We start from the raw sequence: 22277 nt of genomic DNA on the forward strand, positions 1-22277 counted from the left end.
TTCTTTATGTTTTTTCCTCCTTCCCAGATTCCTGTGCTTTCCCAGCATTCCTTGTTCCCTATTCTCTATGGTTCCTCTACTATTCTGTTCTATGTATTGTTTCCCTATCTAACATGGTGTCCTTTTACTTCCTGTGGGTCACTTCCTGTTTTTTGGTATATAAGGGCTGTGTTTTTCCTCTTTCTTTGCGCTGCAACACTTTCTGCTCAGTTAGTGTCTTCGCTCCTGATTTCCTTGCCTTTTGGTTTTGGATTCAGCATTCTGTGTTTTCTGATTTTTGCTCCTTTTGGATTCCTGTTTGTTTGTTCTTGTTTTTCTCCAGGAGTCTTCCTGTTTGGAGGTTTTTTCCCCTTTTTAAGGGTTTTTTTCCCTCTGGCGCTACTTTCTGAAGGGCACGGTCTGTTCTTGGTGTCTCCATTGCCTACAGCACCGTGGCTACCAGAAAGAGTCGCCCCTTTTTGGGCCAAAGCCGAACATTGAAGATTCACGCCACCAGATCTGCAAATTCCAGGCGCAAGCAGCACGTGAGTCGTGACAAGGTCACGTTGCTATGGAGGTGGCAGTCTGGCTCCTACTATATTTGGTGCACATACCTCCATATGTCGCCATCACTCATGTTTACAAAAGTTAATGCCACCACTCACGTGGCAGGTTGCCACAGTGTGCAATAGTATGCTCTTCTTAAGGCCAGCCCATAAATCAGACAACGGAAGAGTTTTGAATTTTACTGATGGCAATCAGATTCTCATCTACACATACACCACATTGAAGGCTGGTTGTTGGCTCTCTGCCATCAAGCCTTCAGCCTAAAAATCAGGTGAAAATAATGCAAGCATGTGTTTGCACCACCCATAGAAGAGGTGGTAGACCAAGATCTCTGCAGTTTAACGACAGATATCTCCACAACAATGAGACACATATCTACCACTGACTACAGCCGTTGACGAGTGTCCAGATTCATAAACAGGGCCATCATTCATTGAAAAAGAAGGACAACATGTGAAATCAATAAATTCCTTAATTGGTATCCATTAGAGCACATAGCTTAATAGTTTTTGGTTGTGTCTGCTTGTTCCGTCTCCCTTTTCAAGGACTAACACACTAATTTGAACCAGAAACGCAAACCCTGAGATCCAAAGCTGTGTTTTGTTCGTCCTTGAAGATTTAAAAACACGCTGGCCCTCTCCAATGGATCACCCACCCATTATTTAATATTCCCCAGAGCTGTTTTTCAACATTTTGACAACAAATCTGAAATGCATCCCACGAATAATGAAGTTCTTGAAATTAAATAACATCTACTAATATGAAATAGTCCTCCCATCTCTTCTTATGTGAGTACGTCATCAATGTTATAAATAACTCCTGTGAGTACGTCCTGCCGCAGTCTGCGCTGCATTACCACTCTAGTCATTGCTGCAGTGTCTGTTCATCGATGTTAATTAACTTTCAGAGATGGTGATCAGTGGTTGTGGAATGCACAACAAACCCTATCTCATAAAAGTGAGTAAAATTAATCCAAGACCATGTGCAGCAACTTGAAGTTACTATTTTAGAGAGCGATAAAAACTGCGATGAGGAAATAGAGCTTGTTCTAACAGCAACTTCACCGCCTGTGTCATGGGTCTGAAACTTTCAAAAGTACCGGGAAGGGACAGTACATTCTGTGCAATAGTGTACAAGGTATTTATTTGGAATTAGTCTCGCTCAGCCTTTTGATTTTAAAAGCGAATCTGTAGCAAACACCTTTTTGAGTACCAAAGTCTTTTTAAAGCGAACTTGATTTACCTTTTAAAAATATGCTATCACTGCAGGAAGATCACGTTTTAAATAACTCATAATTTATTGTAGCCAGTGCCACATCTACAAAAATATCTTCAAGATGCATAGATGTGGTTAAGAATACTTACCTACATGAACTTGCATTCACCGTGTTTTGTTAGTCAATATTTTGGGAACAATATTTTATCAGTGCTCTATTTTTTCTACTCGCTTTTCTGATATACAGCAAAGCTGTACCCAACATACATGTTGTGGTATATTCCAGGAGGTGGCACGGCCAACAATTCAAAACGCAATGCAGTCATAAGAATAAAGAAAGTGAGACCTAAAGCAGGTTCATGATATTAGTGAACTGCAACAAAATATACAAGAAAAAACAAAAAACTGAAAAAAGGTGTACACATTTTCACTTACTGTTAACAGAGTGGTCCCTCATTCAATGGAAATCAATATTTTTCAAAAGTAAATTTTGAAAAGTTATGGAAAATCTATAGGTTCTGCAATGGATATTTTTTGCATGACCGCAACAAACTTCAAGCTAACTCAGGAGAGCATATTATTCAACAGGGCTTGAGTTGTTACACTGGTGAGAGTACCATCTGACTTAAACAATTAGATATTTTAGGCAAAAACCAGGGAAGCCATATCTTTTCAGGACTGGAAAATGCATCACTTCAATGGACCTGGTTTTTGCAAGTACTTTAGCCTTCCCTGAGCTGTCTCATCTCGGTAAATAATTTCCACTATAAATTCCCTGGTAGCCTATCAAGCTGTGTGGAGCAATGATTCAATTTAGCCTCCTGATAAAAGCATGTGGGGGGATTAGGATCCATGAAAATAGCAAAAGACTGAAGATTTATGTATCTCACTATTTGTTGTGTATGTTTTCTTTCTTTGTGATCCCATTAAATCATCTACCTTGTTCAGTTCTTCTACTGTCAATGTTACAGGACAAATTAACACAGGCAGCAAAAAAAAATCCAGTCACTTAGAATCTACGCAGACTCAGTGATCAACTAAGTGGAGCAAAAGTCTATTACTCCTCATGAATCACAGTAAGGTGATGTGGTGAGAGTGTAAATTTCTTGTTTTGTTATGTTTTGTTAATTTAAATGCAGGGAGCTATTGTTACCTCGAGGGTTTCCTGGTACAAAGATCAAATTAGAAGCGATAGATCATAGGCCAGCAGTAGACAGCATCTTTATGTTAGGACTTACAATGACATAGTTGTTGGAGTTGTTCTTTACATACAAAGATGACCCTGAAAAAGCCAATACATAGCGACGCACAGAAGAAAATGATTCATGCCATATTTCCATGTACCTTTGGAGCGCGGTCTGTGATGTTGCAGATTCAGCTCTAGAGTTCTACTTACTCCGCAACATCTTGTGTTTCACAAATCATAGAGGACTGATTTGGCATAGTGGAAACTATCATCCCATCCTGTTCAGCTATACCAGATCACTATACTTTGCTCTTTCTGAGCATTACATCTTCCAGCTTCAACTGTGACAAATACCACTACCTGAAAGGAAACTGGAAACATATTCTGGAACTCTTGCTTCTGACCTTTGAATCCCTACACTGGCTCTAAGTCAATGCAGGGGTGTCTTTCAAGGACATTTGTGTGGTTCATGATTGAATCCTCTGCATCTGCCCATGTCTTGGTCACTCCTATTGAAGATTGCAGGGACTAACAGCAACACAGGAGACAGGTTAATAGATTGAAGTCCAAGGTTATGGTGTTCACAACATTGCATCAAGAATAGTATTTATCCTTCATCCTCCTTTCTGTCAATAGTACCTTGAGTTGATTCAGAATACCGACGCTGCAGTATACATTTATGTTCATTCATTACTTTCCTTTCTAACCTCCAATATAACTTAATCTAATGCTTCTTCTTCTCCCATATGCTAAAAATATCTACTCTCTATCACCACCGCTGGTTGTATGTGATGTGGATGTTAAATTGACTGGTGGAACATTATTCTAGTGAAAAGTCTCCATCCTATCTGTTGCCTCACATTTTTCAAAAGAAGTGAAGTTTGCTAAATTCTTAAATCCAATATGACTTTTCATGTTAAAAAAAAGTTTCCACACATTAGACGATGACGACTGGGTCAAAGGAAAGATGGCTCCTAGGGTGCTCGCTATCTCCATGAGATTGTGCCTGATAAAATGTAAATATTTCCACAGAGTTTACTGTTCCCCAGAGTGTCTGTGGAGAATGGGGTGAGCGATAAAGTTTGGGCACCCGGAGTGAGGTACCTCATTAAATAAATATATACAGAGCGATAAAATAGAGTGATCTGCAGTTTCCTTTAGGAAAAGACCGGGGAACCTTACTTGACAGAGACTCAATTGTGATTTATGAATTGGCAAATTCCAGGAGATACTCAAGTAAGGGGAAATATTGATCTTCACAATGAGGAGTGGGGAATCTTTTACGTGAAGAAATATTACTCACCCCCGCACAAGCCTTGATTGGGAACATATACTGAGGCGATTAGCAGTAACTACAGGCCTGTATGATTTTAATGTCATTGGGAGACTGTATTATTGTCCTGAAGAAGGTGGTGAGAAAACTGTGAAGGCCACCAAAACATGTTGATGCATTTGTGATATTGAATCCGCAAGGACATGCTATAATTACAGTGGGAGACAGAAAGAATGGTCATTGAGCATGTTGAAGACGTTTGCACATCAGTGATTTAATTATAGACAATTGTGGGGTGTTTTTTTTGTTTGTGTGTCCCGTGAAAGTTTATGGTTTTATAATTTGGGTGGTTGCATATTAGGGTGGGATTATTTTGTTGCTGGGGATTTATTTGTTTGAGACATTGTTGAGTATTTTAATAGTGTTTTATAGTGATTGCTTTACTGTATTGAAGAGAAGAAGAATTTTGGAACCCTTGATTATCACTGGTCACTCAGAGTGTGAGAGGATGATATATTAGGACTGTATGATCGAGGTGGTTGTGTTTCTGTGTGATATTGTAGGATGTGTGAGCTGTAGAACCAAGGGGCAGTTCGATATATTTTGTAGATTGTACAATGCTCTGTCCCCTTGTTGTGAGGAGCCCTCTCTCTGGTTTCTCAGAGAATGGGTAGAGCCAGAGGACCACAGTGCTTGAGCTGCAGCTTCTCTGCGGGCACATTCTTTCACGTTATATATGGTTGTGTCCATGGTTACAGGTGTACTGGACTTCGATCAAAAGACATATGGGCCGGGTGCTGGGTTTCCCTCTAGACTTAGACCCCAAAATAATTGTATTTGCGCTAATGGATGTCGTGGAGGAAACAGGGGCAGCATGCACACTTTTAGCAATGGCATATGTGATGGCCAAGAGGGATCTTGCTAGGCACTGAATGGAGGGCCAGACCCTGACCACATGGGAATGGATACATGGAATAAATCTTTATGCAGCACTAGTGAAACTGGTTTACAAGGCAAGGGGGATCCAACGCAAGCACCATCATACCAGGATGTATGAATAGAAAAGCTCATTGCCATTTTAGAAATGTTTCAACTCCAGGTTTGTCAAACTGGTAGATTTCAAAGTAGTATTTAATTTCATCGAGATAGGCAGTTTTCCTGCAGATGGCTGCAATCTATACATTTTTCACCTGAAATGGTCCTACTGGCAACACATTCTCCTCCCAAAGCTATGCCGCTGGGCTTCTTTTAATTGTAAAAAACAAAAGTCCGGCCACATAATGATTCAGGCTTGCCTTTCAGCTACAAACTGATCACATTGGAAAACATGTACACACATTCTTATCATTAACTGTACTACCTAATTTGTATTTCTATCTGTCTCAGTCCAGTACAATATATCAACACCGAAAAGACAAAGGTCATTTTAAAAGTGAAAGAAAAAAATGAACATATAATTCTAATAAACATGTAGATAATACACATTTAGGTAAAGTTATTTATTGCATATTTGTGTTCAGTGTAGTCTAGTACCATACTCAGTTTGCTCACTATTGCCCACCCTTACTATATTTTCTAGTTTCAATGCTTCATCTGGTTAAAATTCATTAAATAATACATTGACCTGTTAAATAGGTCAGTTAGGTTAGTAGAATAGTTGTGTGTTACTGTAGCAACTAAAGAGAACAATACAGTTAATGCAGTATCAGCAAAATACACAGCAATTGTGTTGTGGGAATGACGATTCTCCAATTAACATACAGAGAGAATCTTGATTTCATTAAGGACATCGGAGGGAAGCCCCATGCAATAAATCTTTATTGCTGCCCCAACTATTAGCCCTTTAAAGAATATTAATACATCATAATGACAACATTTCCTTACAGAATATTTAACATCATATAACTCCATTTCACTAAGCATCTTCCTCTTTGTATTGTATTGTATTGATTTATTTATAAAGCACGTTCCGGCAAGATGCATCGAAGCGCTAAACTGGGCAAGTCAACGGAAAATCAGAAGGCTTCCTACAGGAAGAATAACACGCCTATTGAGAGAAAAGCCAGGTTTTAAGATTTTTTCTGAAAATAGTGTGGTTAGCTGTTTGACGAAGCGCAATGGGTAGAGCATTCCATAGCCTTGCGGCTTCCACGGTAAAAGCTCGATCCCCCCATCTAGCCCTATTACAGCGGGGCACCGCAATCAAGTGTTTGGAAGAGGATCTCAGGTTTCTGGTAGGTTGGTACTGTCGAAGGGTGGACTTCAAGTATTCGCAGCCCTCTGACTGTATAGCTTTATGAGTTAGGCAGAGGGATTTGAATGTAATTCTCTTATTAATAGGTAACCAATGTAGCAATTTCAAGCTGCTACTGGCAGAAGAGGACTGAGGAAGATTCAGTTTAAGGCACACTGCAGTGTTCTGAATAGTCTGCAGTTCGTTAAGGGAAGTTTTGTTAGCATTTAACAAAAGGGCATTGCAGTAATCTAATCTTGACGTGACTAGTGCCAACACAATAGGGATTCTCAGGTCATCCTCCAAAAGATGCAAGATTTTTCTGATAGTTTTCATGGTCCAGAAACAGACTTTAATAGTTTGATTAATCTGTAAGTCAAAAGAAAGAGAAGTATAAAATATAATGCCAAGGTTTTTAGCCGAGAGGCAAGGTGTTGGGCATCCCCCGCAGTCTTCTGGCCACCAACTACTGTCCCAGGGAATATTATTATGACCAAAGCACATAATTGCGGTCTTATCCCCATTGAGTTTGAGCCAATTGCTAGCCATCCAGTTATTGATCGCTGCCATACAAAGTCAAACTTTCTCTCTTGATTCCTCCCCGTTGTGAGCTACAGGAATAATCAACTGAGTATCATCAGCGTAGGATACAATCTGGACACCGAAAGAGCGTACCAGGCCTGCTAAGGGCGCCATGTACAAATTGAAAATAGTTGGACTAAGAGAGGAGCCCTGCGGCACTCCACAAGGAAGTTGAAAGGGGGGAAGCACGCTGCTCCCCACAGGACACCATGATGGATCTGTCAGTTAGGAAGGATCTGAGAAAATTCCAAGCCTTGCCCCTCACGCCAGCCTGATGTAGGCGCCGGAGCAGGATGAGGGGAGAGATGGTGTCAAAGGCGGCAGACAAATCAAGTAGGACTAGAACAGTACCTTCTCCCATGTCCACTCTTCTGCGGATCATGTCAGATGTGGAAATTAGAGCTGATTCTGTGCTGTGCGCACGACGGAAACCATGTTGGGACAGATCCAACCTTCTGTTTGCCTGAAGAAAATCAGCAAGTTCCATGTTGAGGTGTTTTTCTAGCATTTTGGCTAGGATGGGTAAGAGTGAAATCAGGCGTAGATTAGAAAAGTCTGCAGCATCTTTACCAGGTTTTTTAGTAAGAGGGATGACAATAGATTCTTTCCAGTTCGCAGGGAAACGACCTTCCAGCAGAACCTCTGCAAACACAGGTTCCAACGCAGCGGCAATAAGGGTAGGAGCTAATTTTAAAATGTGCAGTGGGCAAGGATCGTTGGGAGAGCCGGATTTAACTGACAGCAGAAGTTCTGCAATTTTGTTGACAGAGAGAGATTGAAAGCTATGTAATTGGTTTCCCTGGTTAGAGTGAGATATAGCCTCCTCCCTGTCCTCCTCTAAGTCTAGGGGGGAGACCTAAAATCTGCCTGCAGATTGACAATTTTGTTTTTTAAAAAGTCAGCTACCTTTTGACAATGCAGAGGGGAGTTCTCTGGCATAGAAGTGGCCGTCAGGGCACGTACTGTTTTAAACAGTTCTTTCGGGACATTGATCTCCTCTCTAATGGCTTTAGAATAATATTTCATTTTAGCTAACCTAATGGCCGACTTATACTTTTCAAGAGTGCATCTAAGTTTGTCTCTTTCCAATTGAGTTTTGTTTATTAGCCATTTACGCTCCTGCCTGCGATAAACTCTTTGCAGATTTTTCAGATCCTCTGAGTACCATGGCGCAGAAGGGGATCGCTGTGCTTTAGGAGTTGCCAAAGTCTGAGGAGCTAACGAGTCAATAGCAATTCTCAATCCAAGGTCAAAGATCTCTAAATTGGTGCGGTTAGTCACTTTCGCCTGTGCCCAGCCATATTCAAGCGCCATGGTCTTTTTAATGCAGCTTTAATGGGCAATTTGGGGCAAGGTCAGGACTAATTAACTTAATAGATAGCAGATAATGATCCGTCCAATCCAAAGCCCTATTGTCATATCTAGAGATCAGTTCTGATCTCGTAAAGATAGCGTCAAGCATATGGCCCACCTTATGGGATAGAGAAGTGACTCAAAGATGCCAGTCCAAACTCTGCATGTAGCTAGTGAAATCTATTATGGCTGGATCAGTTGAGTCTTCTAGATGTAAGTTAAAATCGCCTAGAACAATAGCATTCTTTGCTAGAATCAACGGTTCAGGGATTTAAGGCCAGGCAGTGAGGAAGGCCTTCTTGGGGCCAGGGGGTCTGTAAAGTAGGAGGCCCTCCGTTAAAATTGTATTTTGGGATTTAATTTTAAAATAAGAGCCTTCACATACCGGTTGCCTGCAATCGAGCGCCTCCAGCACGCAGCTCAAATGATTTTTAAAAATGAAAGTAAGTCCCCCACCTCTCTTCTCTCCTCTATCCTGTCAGAAGGAATACCCGGTGGGAGCAGCAATTAAAAAATCTGCGTTAGAGTAATCTCTAGCCCAGGTTTCAGTGATGAAAAGGCAGTCGATTTTGGATGTATTAATCAGCTCCCGAATTTCGAGAGCATGTTTGACCAAGAGCGAGCATTAATTAAGCCCCAAGTAGTTGCTCTATCTTTACAGGCTTGCGGAGTCTTAGCATCCACCTTACTCGAGCCTTTATGTGTAGAAGCGCATACTTCAGGGGTGTTATTAAGATTCCCACTAGAAGGGTTACAGAAAGTGCGTTTATCTACAGAGAAATCTAGCCGCCCACAATTCTGGTTTTGGGACTCTTTAAGCTGTGATGAAACTGATGATGCCATCTTAGCTTGACTGGACAAAATTCCTAAAGCACATTTTCTAAAAGAAGAAAAGACAAGTGATACCATCAAAAGAATCTATTATTTAATCTACATTGAATGAAAAGGTATATAGTTAGTGTAGCATTAAACCATACCGAACATGCATTTCAAGAAATACAGAAATGTGATGAAAAAACATCGTAGTGGTGGGTGGGATAAAGTTAGCCTCTGTTGTCCTTAATGAAATCAAGATTCCCTCTGTAGGTTAATTTGTAGAATCGTCATTTCATTACAGGACTGGGGGCTACCCTTATGCATGTTTAAAGGTTTCCAATGCTACACCACTCACACGTTCCACCAGTTTAAGATAAAAAGTTGCAAAAGTGCTAGCACTAGACAAGTGTCCCACCTGCCCAGAGTACTTTACTGGCCAAGGCACCCCTAGAGGAGTGAGTCCCAACTTTAGACAAGTATATTCCTGCTTCAGACATAACAGTCCTCACCCATCGTGAAATAGTAGCTGTTGAAACTGTTATGTAAGGTTTAACATAGGAAATTAACAGGTGATCCTCACAATCTGATCTGAATTCCAACATTGTTTGTTCATATATTCTTACACAACTCACTACACACAATTTCCGTCAGTCATTAAAATATGGGTAAAATATTTTTTCAGACATTGTTTCGGTCCTTTTCAAATCTCAAAATAGACCCCATCCAGGGTATAAAATCTACTGGAAACCTCAAGTGCCTTTACATCTGACACTCTTCTGAGAGACATTAGACAGAGTAAAGTTGCCAACTTTAGTGAAATCTGTTTCCTAGAAAGATAGGAATTCTCAGGCCATGAGACAAATAGGTTGAAAATGTGATTAACATTCCAAAGAGAATCATACCTAGCCTTAGGTGGATGTTGAAGCCTAATTCCTTTCATTGCCCTCCGTATCAAGGGGTTACTACTGAAAGCGTAATCATTCACCAAGGAATGACCGGCCAAGATACCAGACCTGTAGCAATTAAGGGTTCTATACGAGAGGCCTGCTCTGAACAACTGTGCCAAGACGTTTGCCACTTCTATGAAGGGATCCCCCACGGGATCCAAATTCCTCTCCAAACACCAACTATATCACTTACTCCATGCTCCTGCATATCTTTTCCTGGATAGTGGTGCCCGTGATTTTTCCAAAAGATCTTTAGCCTCTCCTGAACGGCCAGACAAGACAAGAAGGTTCCAGTTTCCTTCCAGCACAAAAGGATGCTCCTCACCTTCATGGCCTTCTATAAGACCTGATGTTCTTAGAATTATACAAGGAGCCTCCACAGCCAGTTTCATTATTACTGGAAAGCAAACTTGTGATCTCCAAAAAAGGAGTCAGTAGAACGATGCTGTAACGTTCTCTCCAGACCTTCAGCAACCCCCTCTGGATCAGTGTGAAGGGGGAAAAGTATAGCAATTCTCTCCCGTCCAAGTCTGCAGTAAAGCATCCACCAACAGTGCCCTGGGATCTGGTCTCCAGATGTAAAGTTGCTAGACCTGATACGTCAGTCTACTGGCAAACAGATCTATCTGAAAGGGGCCCGCAGGTTCTGAATCTTTTGGAAATACACTGGATTCAATTTACAGTCCCTGGTATCCCTTAAGTATCTTGAGTTCCAGTCCTTTCTGATGTTCTGAAGACCTGGGATAAACTCTGCCTTCAAAAGGATTTTCTGACTCCAACAGAAATGCCAAATGTTTTTGGCTAAATCTGCAATTTGCTTTGACCATGGCCCCATAAGCTACTGATATAAGATACTGCAGTGAAATTGTCCATTCAGATCAATAAAACACTGTTAGCCAGAGTGGACTTGAAACTCATAAAGGCGTTGAGGCCTGCTAACAACTACAGACAATTTATAGGTAGGTACAACTCCTCCCTGGACTACCAAGGTTGCTTGCATCTGATTCTACAATAATTTCTGGGGTATTTATTTCCAAATATAGCTTTCCCATTCCAGCCATCCAGGTTGTTCAACCACCACTGAAGGTCTTCTGTTGCTTCCTGGGACAGGGGAATCATATAGGGATACCATGGACCATTCCTCAGACCCATGGTTTTCAGTCTCTGAAGAGGTCTGTAATGCAATGGTCCTAAGGAGACGGCCTGAATGGATGAAGACAAGAGACCAATCACCCTTGCCAGAAACCTCAGACCAACTACTTCCTTTCCTAGAATGTGAGATACCTCCTTCTTGATCTTTGCCATTTTGTTCTGTGGCAGACACAGTTGAGTCATGCTGGTATCGACCTCGAATCCCCAAAATTCTAGATTCTATGTAGGAGTCATAACTGACTTATCTACATTGATAATAAACCCTAGTGTTTGCTAGTGGTCTGTTGTCCATTGCATGTGCATCAACAAATCTCCCTGATCTTGAGATATCAGTAACATATCATCCAGATAAATCACTAAACATACCCCTCTATTTCTCAAGAACACAACTACAGGGTGTCCGATTTTGGTGAATCACCAAGGGGCTGATGACAGACCAAACGGAAGACCGTAAAAATATGGAACAAGACACCTTTCCAACTGAACCACTGATACTTTTGGGAGTCTAAATCCATAAGGATTGCGAAGTAGGCATCCTTTAGATCCAACTTCACTAGCCAGTCCGTTCCTGTAAAATGTCCCATAGAAGATGGACCCCTTCCAACTTGAAATGTCTGTAAACTAGAAATCTGTTCAACCCCTTTAAATTTATTATAGGCCGCCAACCCTTGTCCTTCTTTTTTTACCAAGAAAACAGTACTCACAAAACCTCTGCATCCTCCAATGTCAATTGCTCCTGAGTCAGTGCTAATTCTCTTGGATAGCAATTATGGTAGGGAATTTGACATAAATATATTTTGAATCCTCTTGCAGTCTCTAATACCCATGTGTCCTTTGTTATAGTTGACCAATTTTGGTCAAAAAGTCGTACTCGTAGAACCAATATGAGGACTTACCTTACTCTCCGGATCCTTGGGATCTACCCCTGTTGCCTTTTGTGTGGAAAGCTCGACCTCTTTGCGGGTAGAAACTGTTGGTTGCTCAGAAACTCTCTGCTGATCCTGTCAGTAGTATTGGGACCTTGGTATCCCACAGCTGACAGCCAGGCCCCTCCTGTCCGTCCTTCCAAAAACTCTATTGTTAAACATTCTTCTCATTTTTTATTGTGCCTTACTGAAGGCAGTGAATGTTGAGACACATTTACCCAAGGTTTTAATAAAATTGTCACCAAAGAGAAAACCATTTGGGTCCCCTGGAATCGCTTTGTTGGCTAGGTCACTCAACTTAGGGTTAATTCTCATCAAAATGGCTCTCCTTGTCTCAGCAATCAGACTGCCATTAGCAATGCCAAGCAGGCATAGGGCCCGCTGTCTCCAGCCACAGAGAAGCTCTAAGTCTGCAGGACTGCCCATTAATTAGGCTTCCTCAGCCATATCTAACATCCTGGCCAGTGGACCCAGGATGTCCAGTAATCTGTCTTGGCATTGTTTGAAGCAGTGCTCAAGACCTTTCCTAGGGTCTTTCCTGGACTTAAAAAGGAAACTCAGTAGTTGCGGGTCCAAATTGGGGGTTATCCCTGACATATTGTCTAGGAATCGACTTGGACATTCCGCTCTCATCAAGTTCCACAGTTCCTTATCAATGGACTTGCAGATCCAAAACTTAATAAAGGAGGTCACATGGTCCATAGGCCACCACTCCAAGCCCCTTGGGTGCACAATTTGTGTAGGATTAAACATTTCCACACCCGAAGGGTCTCTGATAGCATGTGAATTTGATGGTCGATCTAAGTCCTCATCAAGGAAGCCATTCTTTAATAATTTCTGCAGATCGAAGACATACTCATCTGCCTCACCTTCAATATCATTATAGCCTGAATACTCATCATCAGTATCAAAACTGTGGTCTCTTGTGCCATTAAGGCTAATCATCCTTTTCATGCAGCGGGGGACACCTGTATCCATTGTGCCGACATGGTCGCTCTTACTATGTGTGTCGCTTTGGACACCTCACTTCTTTATAGCGCTCAGGCTACCCAATGAGTGATCATGGCTTCTTAAAGCGCTCAGTCTATCCAAGGAATGAGCATGGTCATTTGGCCGCCCACTGAATGTAAATATTTTGAAAGGTGTTTAGATTTTTGGAAGCCTTACCTCCCTTTTTAACTTGAGGAGGGGTCTCTTCATCTGACACTGAAAAATAGTCCTCTTCTGAAGGGGAATCCCTTTTCCATTTTGCGAAGGCTGCTTCCACAGCCTCTTTAAAAGAAGACCATAGTTCCTTATCTCAGAACTTTTTAAACATGTCCTCATTTAGCTGAGTTATCGGTAACACTTGTTGGGTACCAGTTTCAGATGTTTCTTAAATTACTGAGGTAAAGAAAAAAAACACTTCTTGAATCCCTTTACTTTTTTTTTTTAATTAGATTACCGTTAATGAAAGGTACTTTTTAAGTATCACCGCTCCCTACCGGTTAAAACTCCCATCTGCATAAGGATAACCATCGGTAGGAGCGTGTTGCTATAGGAATGCACCGCGTGCTCCGCACATCTTTGTTGTAAACATGAAAAAAGGTTTGTCCCTCTTCTATTGCAGTGATATGAGCTCCTTTCTCAAAATTACAAAATGTAGACTACATCCGTATCTTGGACCTCAGTGCTCCGGTAGCCATTTGTGTTAGCAACCAACTGTAAAGACCCCTTCCAACCAGCGCATTCTTCTGGGTAATGTGCGGGTTAGATGCAGTCACAAGAAGGTCAGGAGCCGAGCTGGAGCTCTCCGCCACAGACCGCGTTTCCCCAGAAGGATGTACAGGTTTGGCCTGAACTCAAGGAGGCCAAGAGTCGAGCTCTTTTCCTTGAAAGCCGCACAGGTTCTAAGGGCAGAAAAATACTCTCATTTGAAAGATAGACGTGGTTAGAGTATTTACAAAGTTATGGGGGCGTACACCCTCCATGATGTCAATGCCTCACCTTAAAGCGGGAGATCAGAAGTTATAACCCAACAAAACCCGACCATAAATTGGTAGGGTAAATAAGAGCACAAATACACCCACTTACTTTATAAAGGTGCTCTGTAAAAGAAAATATTAGATTAATTTAACTCAAGCATCAGGATAATTAAGGCATGATACTTAACTGTGTAGAAGCAGCGAATAAAAGAGGAAGACGCTTAGTGACATGGAGTTATATGGTGCTAAATATTCTGTACTGGAATGTTGTCTTTATGATGTATGAAAGGGCTGCATGTTGGGACAGCAATGAAGGTTTATTGTATAATGGTAGCCTTGGCTGCATATTGGGACAGCAATAAAGGTTTATTGCATAATGGTAGCCTCCGGTCCTGTAATGAAATCAACTAAATGAAGTTTGATGTCATTGTGAAGTGTATTTACTAAACATTGTGGAAACACCATTGGATCTATTGTGACTGTTGCTAATGCCAAACTGGCTCCAGTCTGCATCTAATGAGCAGTATGCTGGTCCGCTGAAATAATTAAGAGAACAGAATCTGCTTTAATGGGCGGGATAAGGAAAATTCTTAATCCAGAGAAAGTGACCCCAATGTTTAATCAGACTGGAAATGGGGCTGTTATCAGTCACGGCGCAAATAGGGATCAACCGCATTAATTGCTGCACTGACTACAAAGGGGCGACAAATAATTAAAAACATATATTTCCACTGGCAGATGCCTGCTTTTAATGGTCTTCTTTTCAACTGTAGTTTGCTTCCGCTAAGTGAACTTGTCAAAACGACCAAATTGCTCGAAGCTGCTGTTAAAGTAAGAAATTAAAAAGTCCAGTTGCCTCTCTGAGGTGGAGAGGGCGTCCCAATGCAAAAAGAGCATGTGTGCTATGAAGTCCTGCACACTCGAAATGCAGCCATATTTAGACTTCAGCTTGAATTCCAAGGTTATCTGCACCCTTTTACATTTTAGACTCTTTTATCTGCCATTTCGTCTGTTCGATGGCCGATGGAAAGAACCCCTATGCACTAACAGCATGTGCTGCCTTTGCGACACAGAGCTCGAGACGTTGGAGCATATCATTTGTTTATGCCCTGAATTAATGGACCGTAGGAAGAAGCTGTTGACGAACTCTGCATCATGCTATTCCTTTCTGTTTCTGGGTTCTACACCCACACGGGTTGGAGAAGTAACAACGTTTTATCTACCGCCATTAAATGATGGGAAGCAAAGCTGCAAATGATTTAAATGTGCAGAATGCTATAAGGGAGGTCGACACCTCTTACTGCAAGCGTGTAAGGTTTTATATACTATGTATGGCGTTATATAACTGAATAAATCGACAAAATATGTGTTACTAACACCAGGAGGAGGGATAGGGTGGACGCTGTCTCCTTAACGGGGAGAGTAATATAAGGTCTTCCACTTGCTTTTTAAACGTAAGATTATATTGTTTTAACCTTCAATTTGTACTTTTTTATGTATATTGTGTATGGTTTTAAATAACTAGAGCAATACATATCTACTTACTAAACATTGCAAATGAGACCATGTGGCTTTATTAATGTTAAAGGAAAACAGATAAAGTAATCATTTGTGTAGTATAGAATGCAGACTTCTAAAATAATTAACAATTCCATTTTGATAGTTTGAGCTGGCGTAGTTTAAGTAATAGTAACATTCTTAGTAAAAAAATATTGTCTCTAATCTGTGTTTTTTTTGCTCCTTGTCTAAGGTACAAGAATGGAGTCCCAATTGATCTCAGGTTGTCCCCTGCTGGGAAATATAGGATGAAGAACGAGTTTGGTGTACTGACCCTAGAGATCAGCCGGTAGGATTCTTTGTCTTTTAATGTATTTTTTATACATAAGATGGTGATGAAAGGAATGCTTGAATTAATCTCAGGAACTGGTGACTGCTTGAAACTGCATTCCACACCATTTGTTTGCCCACTGCTCCAATTTAGGCAGTGGCACGCCTTATGCGGACCAGTCTTGGGTCTGCTGTGCTAGAAATAGTCCAGCCTGAGCTGCCAGACAAGATCCCCCCAGATGGGAACACAAGATAACCCAGAACGGCTTTGATCTACTTAGGTCCCATTAGTGAAGTATAGTTTGAGTCCTATGCACAGTGAGCACAGGTCCCACATCTGAGCATTCCTGTCACATTTAGGGTGTCTCCTCTGAAAACAACAAAGTCATGGAAGAAATGCTTGAAGTAATATTAGCCATTGGTGATCACTCTGGACATATCCAGACCATCATGTTTTGCTCACTGTACCATTGGAGACAGAGACCTGCCTTATGCAACTCAGACTTGGTCCTGCTCCAATAGGAACAGTCCAGTCTGAACTGCCAGACCAGGTCCCCTTGTCATGTGAACACAAGCAACCCCCACCCAGAGTTGGCGTACTTAGGCCTCATCAATGAGGTATAGATTGAGTCCTGTGGCACAGTGAGCACAGTACCCATATCTGATCATGCCTGTCATACTTAGGGCGTCTACTGCAAAAACAACTAGGTGATGGAAGGAATGATTGAATTAACCTCAGCCAGTAGAAGTTGATGCCAGGCTTTCCTGATGGGCCTTGATCTAAAATTAGAAATGTGGTCCACACTGGTTCTTATCCAAATATTTTAAGGGGAAATTAGTGAGACATTTTCAAACACAAAAAACTCATACAGTTTTGACAATTGGATTTAACACTGAGCACCACTGATGCTACCGATTAGATGGGAGGCAATACCACCATATGTGTAGGTATTAGAAAACAGTTACATTGTAAGCAGGAGCTACGGTGTGTATCACCCCTCTCGGAACTGCTGCAATCTTCCATGCATATGCCGAAACAGGACAAAATGGGAAAGTCAGAAAAATCCAGTGTTTTTTCGCCTGTCAAACATAAAATGAGAAGATTAAACACAAGAAGAGATCGGTTAAAAAAAGTAATTCAAAGCTGTCTAAATTATTTCTAAATAAATATTAAGGAACGGAGACAGAATTAAACATTCAAAAAGAATACTGACGACTTTACATTCGTTCTTATTTAACTACCTTCTTCTGACCAGAATATCCAAAATTAAATGAATGGCCCGGGGGTTTTGCATGTGGAAGGTGGTATTCTACTCTTACACAATGATCATATAGAAAATAAGCACCATCATTTCAAGTCTTCCATCACACATAAAATCAATCAAATGCAGCTTAGACAAAACAATTTTAGCTCATCCGGAAATGTAAGGCAAATGCTTGAACAGTGCTTTGTCCCTAGATCCCACACATGCACATAGGGGCACCCTTTCAGAATATGAACCAAGCAGAGAGACACAGCACATTTTTCTTTGCATCCAAAATGTAGAGTCTTTCTTTGAACTCATTGCAGTCTACTGTAGTTTCAGTGAGAGTGAGGCCCAGGCTAACAGTCTTAGCAGAAAGACAGCTCACCCAACCATGATCCTCAAGAAACCAGCAATACAGAGTGCACACAGTCACCCATGGAGAAGCTGATATTACACAGGCCAGGGAAGGCGAGCTGGAAACCACTGCACAGAATGGATTTCCATATCATCTTTGGAGGATCTGAACAGCTGATGTCCATTAATGGGTGTGAGAACATCCCTGGGCATCGGTGGCAGCCTCATCAAGCTTCTGTTTTTTTTTTGTTTTTTTTTAGAGGAGGTGGGATGTAGGGACACAAGTGCCTCTAAGGTAGTTCTCAGCATAAGGCCTGACCCCTCCCTCCAAGTCGATGCTCCTTCCTTATGTAGTGATATGTTTTATTAAGTTTGCAGGTCTGCTGTCTCTTTGTGTTCTTCCTTTCTGGACCATTTTTGTGTGTTGCTTTTCTTTTGAGAATGCTAAAATATAACCCTAGGAAGTGGGGTTGTAAAAAAAAAAACGAACCTGTTTGCTATTTAGTGGGACTGCAAAGACCTGGTGGTGGTCTGTCCATAACCATTAAAAACATGTGCTTCACCTCACCACAGTGCAGAGAAAGGTCTCACTTCCTCTGAATTTTTTTAAATTATTACAGCACAATTAGACATGGGTCATTTAAAAGATTGTGCCCTGGAGTAACTGGCCTAGGAGTGTGCACAATTTGCATAATGTGGTTTTGTGTAACTACACAATATTTTTGAAGATTTGAGTGAAGAGAAGAAGCACATACAATTGAATACATAAAAAAATGTCAGATCCAATGAGAGGAAAACTGAGACCATTAACATGATTGGCTTGGCTGGCTCAGGAACTTCTTTGGTCACAAATATGTTTTTGAGTTATATAAATGCAATGAATAGGTCAGTAGATGCGAATTAAGTTTATAAGTGATTGCTTCCCTGCTCCTTTTTTGTACTGGCAATCAACTTTTAGCATTGATCAGTTCTCGAGAGGTGCCATATACACAGGGTGGGCTGGACATTTCATCCTGTGAGTCCAATATTATCGAAATTATAATGGGTAAAATAATCCAGCACTTCCTGTTGTTAAAGTTAGAGACGTAGGTCTTCATTAGGAGTGACAAGGAAATCCTGATTCAAGAAATATGGACCCACATTTACAAGAAACTGGCGCATTGGAGTGGATGCACTAGTTTTCTTTTGCAAGCCCTGGACCCCTTAACAACGCCATGGTAGTGCTGTATTTATGATACAGTGCTCCATGGTGCATGTTTCCATAGATGCGTCAGCAATCCTGACGTATCTGTGGCGCTAAACTGACGCATTGCTAGACTAGCATGAAAAAAGTTGCAGCTACACCAGCAATGCGAGGGGGGTCCAATGTAAAAAAGTCCAACCTCATTTTGATGCTGTCAAGGCACAGAATGGCACAGTGAAATCTTGTAGATTTCACTGCGCCAGTTCTGCATGGCTTTTAATGGGGGAACACCTACCTGGCATACATTATACCTGGCACAGGTATAATATGGTACAAGGCTTTACAAACTGGTGCAATGGTCTGTTGCGCCAGTTTGTAAATGTGGCGGTGTAGGGGACTGCTGATGCTGCAGCGGCACAAGAGGGGCTTATAAATAAGCTTAAGTCTATCTGCAGCCTAAGGGGTTTACACTGTGAACAAAAATGTTCTGGAGCACTGTAATTATTGCAGTCAGGCACAGGCTGGTGAATAGTGGCAAGGCGCTGCTGTTTTTTCCCAATTGTGGTAATTTGTGTTTTGTCAACTCGCTGTTCTGTAAAGATTGCTCTACTATTGTCCAGATTCTAACTGTAAGCCACATGAAGTCAATCAGGGCACCAACTGCCCATAAGAATGGTAGGTGGGCTCTTACAAAATGTCAGATACAGAACATACCTCTGAAGTAATTTGCACTATTGAACAATGCACATACAATACAGATTCAATCTCAGGTGTGACATGGATACGTGTGTCTATTCCAAAAAGATGTTTCACATAAAAAATGTTCTTTTGTATCCACATTGGATCCAGGAGGGGCAGATTTATGCCTTGTTTTCAAGTTAGGTACTAAAGAAATGAGTTCCACTTACATTTTCTATATGAATATTTATGGTTATATGGATAGCCTGAAAATGTGGGATGCATCTTCCCCTCCCGAACCTATGAATATGGGCTTTCTCAAAGTACTTCTCTATTTTGAGAATCCAGAGAGGAAAGGCAAAATGCAAATTGTCTGACAAGAACTACATGTCTTATATTTCCTGTGTCTGTTCATGATACTCCACAAATAAGTAAATGTGGGTCAGGCATATGATCCTCTCCTTAATGTTCACATCATTGACTGTTAGATAACCTCTGATGTGTGCCTTGGCCCCATCAGCCCAGTTTGAGTTAGTGAACCTTGAAACTGCTGGGACATCCATGAGTTCATAGATCTGTAGCCCAAAAGGCTACTTAACATATCTGGCCAGTGAAGACACAATACGAATCAGATCTGGCAAAAGTGTGGAAAGAAGGTGCATGGTACATTAAAGATAACACTTGGGAAGTGAGGCAGGAGAACAGCAAGACACTTAGGGAGAGAAAGGGTGAGAGAGAGAGATCCATTAGGGAACAAGAAAAAGTGATAGAGAGAATATACAATGGAGAACGAGAGAGAGAAGTCCTAGATCTAGAGTGGAAGAGAGTGAAATGAGGAACAGGACAGAGAATGGAAGTAAGAAAGAGAGTCGGTGGGCAGAGAATGAGAGTGCATCTATGTGGGAAACCTGCGCTGATTGCAGAAGCCCCCTCACTTTTGGACCACATTTTTAGCTGATATTGGTGTTTTCAGACTCTGTCTGTGCCCTGGGCACTGATAACCAGTCCTAGGGCCAGTGTTCTGTTTAAAATGGTATATGCAAATGAGGCCTAATTATAGTTGATTCTGACAGCCTACCTATAAGTTCCTAGTACATGGTAGGGCATGTAGGTTTAAAGACCCCAGTATAGTTTAGTGCAACCATAGGTGCTCTGCTGTGGTATCCAGTGTCATTGTGAAGGCAGGTGTCCCTTGCTGACTGCTTAGAAGTTAAAACAAACCCCAAATTTGACTTTGGAATTAAAAGTATTTCCACCCCTAAAGTCTGCCTTAGGTGCCCAAAGGCTTGGGTGCAGTGTAAATATAAGCTGGGACTTTATAAAAGATGTTTTATAAACCCTGGTAAGGAAAAAACATACAACTTTGTTTTCTCCATTGTAGCCAATGATCTCCATAGGCTACTACTGGGAGACTTTATTTTAAAATAACGTCTTATTTCCAATAGACATGAGCTAAATAATAGAAGTTTGGTACCAAATTAAATATTGTAATGAATCCAACAACTTGCCAATGTTGCTTTTAATATAACTAACACAGAGAAAATGTTTTAGAACTCTTTCTGAAAGTTACCAAATTCAGCCCTGTAGTGCCCTTTCCTGATTGGTCAGCCTCTGGCAGCCCGAGGCAGGCTACCTTAATGAGGCGTGAACTGGCCTGGGCTGGGACAAAGGAACCATCTAGTTGGAGAAGAACTGTTGCAGCAGATGTCAGAGCAGGATGGGGGAAGAGTAGCCAAATTGGTCGACAAAGGAGAAAAAGCATCTTGGGATAGAAACTGTACCTCCCCCATGTCCTGCTCCCCCACGGAGATGGGAGCCTCAGTGATTAGATTAGGAGAGGAGGGAAGGGGTGTGTTAAGGAAGACTTAGACACACTCGTGGGTGGACTCAGCCAGATTTAACCTCCAAGGATGAATTTTCTCCATGTTGGATTTTTGTAGAATGTTTTTTTCTGGGATTGATTTTTGCCACACTTCACAGGAAGTGGTCACCCCCAGAGGGTGTCACCTTACACACCATTGGACAAAAGCACCCCTCCCCCTGTTTCCCAAGCCAGGAGCAGAGCCAGGAGCAGAGCTGCCCCACAATTCAGATCCCTGCTGGAAGAACATACAGGAGAAGATGGACTGCCATGTTTGACCCCTGGCCTGCACCTGAGGAACTGCACTCATAAGGACCGCACTAGCTGCACACTTTGGGCTTCACCAAGAAAATGACTTTGCCTTTCTTCTGAAACTCCAAGAGTGGACTCCCTGTAAGCTGCAGGTACAAAGGAGCTGAACAAAGTACCCTTCATCAAGTCCTGCAAGAAGAGCCCAGCTGACCATTGTCCAGTGGCCATTTGAGGATTCTGACCAACTTCCAAGGAGCACCTCAGAGCTTCTGGAATCTTGAATCAAGTTTGTGGACACTTCAAGGACCCAAAAAGGACCCTCTGGAAGAAGATCAAGAAGTCTGGAGCAACTGCTGTAAAAAGCTCCATAAGTTGAACCGGTGCCTTGTGGGAGTTGCAGTCTCAGACACCAAGATGCAAACCAGAGCCTCTGAACCTTTGGCTGGTGCTCTGGACCACATTCCTGAATCAAAAAGCACTTTGGAAGTGTAACAATGGTACATTGTGGGTGGCCTGAACTCTGGACTTTGTCCCTGTCCAGCGCAACCTTTTTTTTTAACCCTTTGATCGCTATTTGCTTCTAACAGCTAGTTTTACTTTTAATCTTTAAAAATTCATATCTCTGGTTCCCTACATTGGACTTTTGTCATTTGTATGTCATTTTAAAGATATAAATAGTTCC

At 41.6% G+C, this 22277-nt stretch overlaps 1 protein-coding gene across 1 annotated transcript in view; it reads left to right on the top strand.

Moving 5' to 3' along the window:
• MYOM3 (myomesin 3) overlaps positions 1-22277 on the top strand; it is a 394520-nt gene that overhangs the window by 191364 nt on the left and 180879 nt on the right. Inside the window, exon 6 of the mRNA XM_069223954.1 lies at positions 15944-16039. Within this exon, the coding sequence (XP_069080055.1) occupies positions 15944-16039 (96 nt within the window). The remainder of the gene's footprint in view (positions 1-15943; positions 16040-22277) is intronic.

This window comes from Pleurodeles waltl, chromosome 3_1 (assembly GCF_031143425.1).
Source record: "Pleurodeles waltl isolate 20211129_DDA chromosome 3_1, aPleWal1.hap1.20221129, whole genome shotgun sequence".
Classification (NCBI taxonomy): Eukaryota; Metazoa; Chordata; class Amphibia; order Caudata; family Salamandridae; genus Pleurodeles; species Pleurodeles waltl.